This window comes from Hibiscus syriacus, unplaced genomic scaffold, assembly GCF_006381635.1.
Source record: "Hibiscus syriacus cultivar Baekdansim isolate YM2019G1 unplaced genomic scaffold, ASM638163v2 tig00110761_pilon, whole genome shotgun sequence".
Taxonomy (NCBI): domain Eukaryota; kingdom Viridiplantae; phylum Streptophyta; class Magnoliopsida; order Malvales; family Malvaceae; genus Hibiscus; species Hibiscus syriacus.
This window is the reverse complement of record NW_024062849.1, coordinates 245,732-254,184: the sequence shown is the minus strand read 5'-3', so window position 1 is coordinate 254,184 and position 8,453 is coordinate 245,732. Positions and strand designations below refer to the sequence as shown.

General features: G+C 33.2%; 1 protein-coding gene across 1 annotated transcript; it reads left to right on the top strand.

Moving 5' to 3' along the window:
* The first annotated feature begins 1,145 nt into the window (after positions 1-1,145).
* On the top strand, positions 1,146-2,236 carry LOC120139544 (expansin-A5-like). The gene is made up of 3 exons (XM_039154724.1): positions 1,146-1,293; positions 1,377-1,665; positions 1,761-2,236. Exons 1-3 carry the CDS (start codon positions 1,164-1,166, stop codon positions 2,074-2,076), a joined length of 735 nt encoding a protein of 244 aa, XP_039010655.1. The 5' UTR covers positions 1,146-1,163; the 3' UTR covers positions 2,077-2,236.
* The last annotated feature ends 6,217 nt before the right edge of the window (positions 2,237-8,453 follow it).

The window sequence follows — 8,453 nt, the reverse complement described above, 5'->3', positions numbered from 1 at the left end:
TTTTGAACGTTTGAAATCTACCTTTTACTTTCAAGTTATGACCTAATGAAGTGACTATTACTTAGACTGATTAACAAGATAAAAAACGTTATGCAGGAGATCCATCACAAAGTTCCTTTCAATGACTATGACTTAGTAACCATCATACAATGTGTCAATCAAGTGGCTATATCATTTTCATTAAAATTATGTCAATTAATATTTTAGAAGAAAAATCAACTGATTCATTAATGAAATGTTGAAATAATACTTTTCAAAATAATTTAGTGCATGTGATGTACACTAAATATTCAACCTTTTTCTATGAGTTCAATACGACTACTAAACATGTTTTGAATAAATGTAATATACACCGACGCAGAACACTAAAAAGATCCTTTGAAAGGCTGTGATAACATGCAAAATGACAAAAAATAGATTAACTTGGAAATTTATATATGGTAAAATGGTTTGGAAAAGAAGCGTCCTTGTAGCCAGACTTGAATTTCTTCTTCCCCAGGTCAACTAAAAGTCATGCACATTTCACCATTATCGTCCCCAAAGAAATCTTGACAGTAACCAAGTTTTTTTCACTCTCAGATGAAGCCAACCCTGTTCTAGTCTCTCTCCTCATTTATTCAATAATATTAATTTAGGATGATTACAAGATATTAAAAATATATTTATTAACAATATGTATACCCAACTACTTAAAATTGAAATTTTTAAGGGAGAACAATATGGATTGAGCCACTCAGTGGATTCGTTAGCCAAATTTACTTTCATGGCTTGTCATGCAAAACAACGCGGTTTGAGCCTTGCAAACCACCGCTGCTGTGGCTTGGTCCCATGTTGTCTTGTGTCAGTCACTTGTGAAGTTGACTACTAAAGAGAGTTATTTTAAATCGTTTGCTTTTTTTACACATTTATGTCAACAACATGCAGGTTAAATGGAGTAATAAGTTGTGCTGAAAAGAAAACTTTACATCGCAACAAACATTACAGCCATTACTGCTCCACTCTATTTATTAGTTAAACACCCCCTTCATTCCCCCAAAACTTTTCTCCAGGTTAAGTTATTTTCTCCCAATCTTCCTCTTCCTCGTCCAGTTCTTCATTAGTGATAAACTTTCAGCTGAATATATATATTTGTTCATGGAGTATGTTTTTTCATATGCAGAACAATGCAGCACTTGGGGTGCTTTCTTGTAGCTGTATTATTCTCCTTCCTCAACTTTGTTCATGGAACTCTTGGGCCATGGATCAACGCTCATGCCACTTTCTATGGAGGTGGTGATGCTTCTGGCACAATGGGTACTTCCCACAATCCAAAAACATCACCTATATATGTGTGTGTGTTCATATTTGTTCTTATTGATACTTGGTATCTGGTATAGGTGGAGCATGTGGCTATGGGAACCTAATTAGCCAAGGTTATGGTATTAACACTGCAGCATTGAGCACCGCCTTGTTCGACAATGGGTTGAGCTGTGGTGCATGCTACGAGCTCAAGTGTGTGAATGACCCACAATGGTGCCTGCCTGGTTCCATTGTGGTCACCGCCACCAACTTCTGCCCTCCGGGAGGCTGGTGTGACCCTCCTAAACACCACTTCGATCTCTCTCAGCCGATTTTCGAACACATTGCGCAATACAGAGCCGGCATCGTCCCTGTAAATTACAGAAGGTAAACAAAACAAAAATATGTATAAAAAAAACTCGATCTTTCCCGTTTCCACCGACACCAATCACCATTGCTATTGAATACTTTTGCTTTGCCAGGGTGAAGTGCAGGAGAACTGGGGGCATAAGGTTCACAATCAATGGACATTCCTACTTCAATTTGGTGCTGATCACCAATGTTGGGGGAGCTGGGGACGTTCACTCGGTGGCCATTAAAGGTTCAAAGACCAGATGGCAACAAATGTCGAGGAATTGGGGACAGAACTGGCAAAGCAATTCTTATCTTAATGGGCAGAGCCTCTCGTTTATCGTCACCACAAGTAATGGACACAGTGTTGTTTCTTTCAACGTTGCTCCATCAAGTTGGTCGTTTGGACAGACTTACACTGGAGGCCAGTTCGGGAGCAGAAAATAACAGCCTCTTGCTATATATGTGTATGGTAAAAATGTCTGAAGAACAACTTATGTGAGTTTAAGGAAAACAGAAAAGTTTGTAGTGCATGGTCCGGATATGTTCGTTCGATTGCATGGTTGAGACTTGAGATACATTATATATTCTCAGAATCACTTAGATGAATGTCTTTCTTCAATTAATTTTTAAGTGTTCGATCCACTAATTTGTGATCAGAGAGACGTTCATTATTCTGAGCTAATTTTTGTTGAATAATTTAGATATAATATCAAAAAAGAGTTAATTGCATTATATCCCCAAACTATAACCCTCATTTTAAATTGGTCCTTAAACTTTTAAATATTTTAATTACATCCCTAAACTATGACCCTCTTTCTAAATTAATCCCCAAACTTTTGAATATTTGAATAATTTAGATATAATATCAAAAAAGAGTTAATTGCATTATATCCCCAAACTATAACCCTCATTTTAAATTGGTCCTTAAACTTTTAAATATTTTAATTACATCCCTAAACTATGACCCTCTTTCTAAATTAATCCCCAAACTTTTGAATATTCCAATTTCATCCTCAAGTTTATCCAAATATGCAATTAGTTTCAATCATGTTTTAACCTATTTTTTTTTTCAAACATATAATAATAAAACTTAGCATAACGGTTTTATTAACAAGGGATGTGATTAGTATATGTATAGTTTGGGATGAATTCGAATTGTTAAAAAGTTATCACATTTTGGAGCAAAAAGACCCTCTATGTATGAAAACCCTTACTTAACAACCGATTAACGCTCAAAATAAATTCTCCAGAAAAGAAAAAGAATAAAGGCCAAAGTAACCACTAGGTTAAACTTTATGGGCCTTTTATCCTAAAAGAAATCGTTGGGGACCAAAATGTTCCGAAAATAATTGATTTTGATGGAAACCGAAAAAGAAGGCACCGACGACCCATTACATCTTGAAGTGAAAGAAGGGATTGAAATATAAAACATATGCTCTTGTCTCAAACATATTTCCATAGTCTTATTGTTTAGTTCAGTAATTGAATCAAGAAATAACCAGAAAATCATCAACTTCCAACTACTCTAAGTATGTGAAAAGTTTTTATTTTTAATTTCTTTTCAATAATTATTTCTTATAAATATCAATAATAAATGAACAAGGCCCGTATTAAAATGAGTTGTTTAATATTCGAATCTCGAATAATATGTTTGAAAACATATCTAATCATATATATCTCAAAGGAATAATCAAGGAGGAATCGAAGGATTGCATGAATTAATTATGTATTTTGGATTGAATATTTTTTAAAATTTTCACCATTATACGTTAACTTTACCTATTCAACATTGCCAGAATTTTTTAACCTTTCGCAATGCAATAATTCTATAAAAACATGGGAAATCTCCGCATACGTCATAATGTGTAGGTTCCCTAGAACCATACAACCCCAACACAACAATAAGGCCCTGAGTACACAGTCGAAGAGCCTTCACATATTCTTCCTCCAACAATAACCCCAAATAAAACTTATCAAAAACCATAGTAAATCCCCCAACCAAACACATTATAATGTGTAGGTTCCCCAGAACCATACAACCCTGCACAACAGTTAGGCCCTGAGCACAAAGCCAAGGTGCCTTCATATATTCTTCCTCCAACAATACCCCCAAATAAAACATTTTTCCGTCAATAAACGGAGATATCAGAAATCAAAACAGAATTCATATCATATATCAGATATCATATATCAGATATCAGATATCAGAACAGAATCCAAATCAGAAATGAGAACAGAATTCAGATCAGAAATCAGAACATATTTCAAATCGAAAATCAGATAAAATATTCACATGATTAGGGAACACACAAGAGTTTACGGATATTATTCAGAGGTAGTGGATAATCTTATCAAGCAGAGAAACAGATCTTCACTATGTCGATAGAATGTTGGAATTTATAATCACTATTGGAAGAGTTTATTAACTGACAGAATCATCAGTTATTCAGAATATGAATTATTATGATCATATCTTATTCGGACATTTTTCGTAAGTTGTACGTAATCAGAAGGGTATTCAGAATCTTTTACATCTGAGTTACTTGTGTTTTCTGATGACCAGAGTAATTTGGGATAATAAGGAAAAACGAAGATTCAAGACCTTTACAATCTATGTCGATTGATCAGATTATCGAACAACTCGAGATGAGCAGCTCACAGAACTGATGCTTGCTAATTGGTCAATTCATTTACCTTCAAGGGTATTTACTCTTTAATACCAAATATTCTTGTCCATAGATCAATTTCTGAGTCCTCACTGAATAGATCTTAAAGAGACGAACAAATATTTTAATAATCTTTATTTCATTTCCAAGTTTTAACTATACCAAGAAAAGCCAATGTACTTAATTTGTGGTTCATTAACCATAGGGATGATACATCAAGTAAGTTCATCCGAATTTCCATGCTTATATCAATCATTTACTTAATCCTCAATCCTTGAGGTTACTTAGTTCATTTATCAGTCAAGTTCATTCCAGTTACTTCAGATTTTCCAAGTAATTCAGACATTCCTGATTTCATATACATATTGTACTTTCATTCAATTCGGTCTTCGTGGTTGATTTGTCGAACAAATATACAATTCTTAGTACTAAATGCGATATAGAATTTAGTTATATACTTCAAAAATTATCATCGAGCTAAACTTGAGAAGACAAACACGCATTCAAGTAATATATATGTCGTTCAGGTACTAACTTATCATTAAGGTTGATCGGCTCACTTAAGTTGTGCTCCATAACTTTTAAAGGTAGTCCAAAACCTATGCTTATTTGGATTCCTTAATTAATCCAAGACATTTACTTAGTAAAAGCCATAAGGGTATTTTGGCCATTTTGATGTTAAAGTTCTATTCCATTCATTTCAGAGCTCGAGGATACCAAATCATTCCTGAGTTTGGTGATATTCTTGATTCATTTCCATTCCAGGGATATTCTGGTCATTTTACAGATCCAGTGTATTACAATCATTTCCTTCCATCTTATCTTATTATTTAATTCAAACTTATAATTTATTTCAGTCCTTTCGAACAATTCTGACAAAAGAACACCCCCGATAAATTGTTCTTTAGGTATTTACTCATAACTCGAATATTTTCGGGTTAAGTGCCTTCTTAGATTTTACAAACAAAATATCAGGAATTTTTCTGCATTAAGTCGGGATCTTAACAATCAAATTCGTACTTAATCGAGTTAAGTACGAATCCTCAAAGTACTTTCTCATTCAAGGTCAACTCAGACTATTTTATCTCTCAAGGGCATTTTCATAATTTCTTAACTAGATAATTTCGGTATTAACTCTTAACAAAAAATAATATAATTTAGAGATCATATGATTAATTGCTTTCTTGAATATTCTCTGATCTTGATATGATTCCCTTAATAGACTTTTAGTATCTTTCACAAACCTTCTTGGGGTTAAAAACTTATTATTCAAATTTTCCAAGCAAAACTAGCATTTCTTATGCACATCTAAAAATTTATCAGATCAATATGCATTCTTAGAGTTGTTAATCAACTTCCAGGGACAATTCTTGTCATTTTACAACATATGGGTGTTTTCGTAATTTTACCTAATCGAAATATTCTCATAATTTATCATTTAAGTACCTTTAATGAGATAAATTATAATCTACATATCCATGGTTGATTCCTTTATCACTTAATTCCAGAGCTTGTAATTTTAATTCCAATTGTCCTCTAATTTCTTATAATAGTCATTTGAGCCATATTCAGTTACCTACTTTCTACCGCATTCATATCGAGTGTAGAACTTCATTAATTACACAGATCAAACATTTCTATTCATGCATTTACAAATACCAACATATTCTATAAAGTATAAAGAGGTAGTAATGTATTACCTCGATTTTCGTGCCATACTGATCGACCATTAAATTCCATTCAAATGCCCTTGATATTAAAATCATCTTCCAATAATGCCTCAGATGCATATCAACATAAATTACATAAAAAACGAAGCTTAATTCCGAAAACGGATCGAATCGGGTGATAAATCAGTGAAAAACAGCTTACTGGGTTCGAATTTGGCGAAACGTACTTCGGATTCGGATTCAGGACATCGATAAACATAAAATATGACTTTTCAAAAATTTTGACTTTTTGGTCAAAGTCAAAGGGTTTGACTGACAATTTCGAGGCATTCATGTCCGAATTTGGCAAAACGGATTGCAGAATCGAACTTATGACGTCGTAAAACAAAAAATATAGCTTTTCAAAAAATTTTGACATTTTCGGTCAAAACAACGGTCAACGGTCGGTCATCGGTCTACAGTCAACGATTTTACACAAATATCACCCTAATAGAAATTAATTACAAATTAGGCACCCTTCAAAAAATATTTACAAAGCTAGCACCCGAATTTTACACAAATATCACCCTAACAGAAATTAATTACAAAATAGGACTTTCCTACGCGCATTGACGGCGCGTGAATAGTAATACGGTGTAGGAAAATTCCCGAAAAATTTCTAAAAATTATTTTAAGGTATTTTAAGACACTTATCAAGCTCGGTTCACAATTTTGAATGGTGGAAAGCTTGATTCCGAAACATCGAAAACTTTGACTTTCTCACCCCTTCACGCGCCGGCGACGACGGAGAAACGGAGGACACCGGTCGACTCGGAACGATGCAAGGAACACGATGGTGCGGAGTGTCGAAAATGGATGGTCGGATCGACGTGAATCAACGAAAAACCAACAGAAAACGAGTTAAATCGATGATACTTCCGACTGAAATTAATGACGAACGACGAGGATTCACGATGAAAGGTTTGAGGGTTTTTGTTCATCGGTCGTCAATGAACACGATAGTGATTTCGGTTCGTCGATCAGAGGTCGGACGGCGAGTAGATCGGAGTTCAAAGGTGAGTTGATGGAGAAGAGAAAAACTGGAAAATCTGCAGAAAACACACGGGGAGGGGTTATAATTCATCTCATAAAAAAATTGGGTAAACTATGAGTTTAGTTAAACTTCCTGTATTTCTTAAAATGGTCTGCCAACTTTGAAACTTTACAATTTAATCATCAATTTCTTCCAAAATACCAATTACATCCAATGCTTTATAATTTCTTATTTTTTATCCCCTAAATTGAGGTGTGACAAATAGACATTTATACACAATAATATAACTATCATTTTAACTAAATTCATCACTAGATCATATATCTTAAACTTTTAAAGTCTCATATAATCTAATTTTTATTCTCTATTTAAATTATATTTTTGTTCTCCTATAATTTGATGAATTTATTTTTTTTAAAATTTTTAAATTTTTTTTTAATATAAAATTGTGCTTACGTTATATTGTTTTTTCTTCCATGGAATGGTTTTTGTGTGGTTCTCTCTCTCTTTTGTTCATCCTACTTATATCTTTATTGTTAATAAACTTAAAAATATGGGGGGAAATAAAAATATAACATTATATATATAAACAATCTTACCACAAGAGTCATTCAAAGGCAAAGGCAATTATATCTTATCTACCTTTTCGAAGTAATTATATCTTATATAGTTATATAATCCTTATACGGTGTAAGTACTAAGTAACCATCTCCCTTGATGGTGTAATTTTCTAATTCAGAACTTTTTGTCGAGCTTGCCCTATCTTAATAATTTTTCTTTATATGCCCACCTTTATGCATTCTCAATGGTATCAGCATTTCTTTTATGTTTATTTTTCATAAACCAAAATGAATCTTTTTATCAAATTTCTCTATATCATATCTCATAACGGTTGTCGTTACAATTGTGTAGTTCGTGAACAATGCATCAGGTAGTTCTTAGGAAAGATACGTGGATCACAAGAGTCATTCAAATAATAAATCTTTTTTAATCATAATTTTTCTAGACATACATTTCCATCTTACCACACCTCATTATAGCAAACCACGAACAATCTTCAATTCGTGAAGTCAAAGGCAATCTCCAAGACCTCCAAGTAACAGTAAAAAAATTTCTTTAATGACGTTGAGATTCAGACAATACTACAACTACAGAGATAAAATTGTCACTCCTTCAACCTCGCTGGAATATCAGTTATTAGAAATAAACCAGATCATATGGTTTGCCTAGCTCAAATGGTTGAGCGTTTTAGCTCTCTAAGAGAGTCAGGTTTGATTCTTAGCATGCTCTCCTTAAGGAATATTTTTATAGTTTTGTTTCTAATAAGGTAGTGACCTCCTTATTAGTTGAATAAAATTAATTAAATAATAATTTAAAAATTAAAAATTAAAAATATCACGTCAGTTCTACCGTTAAGTTTTTAACGACGGGGTACTATAATGAAACAAAAAC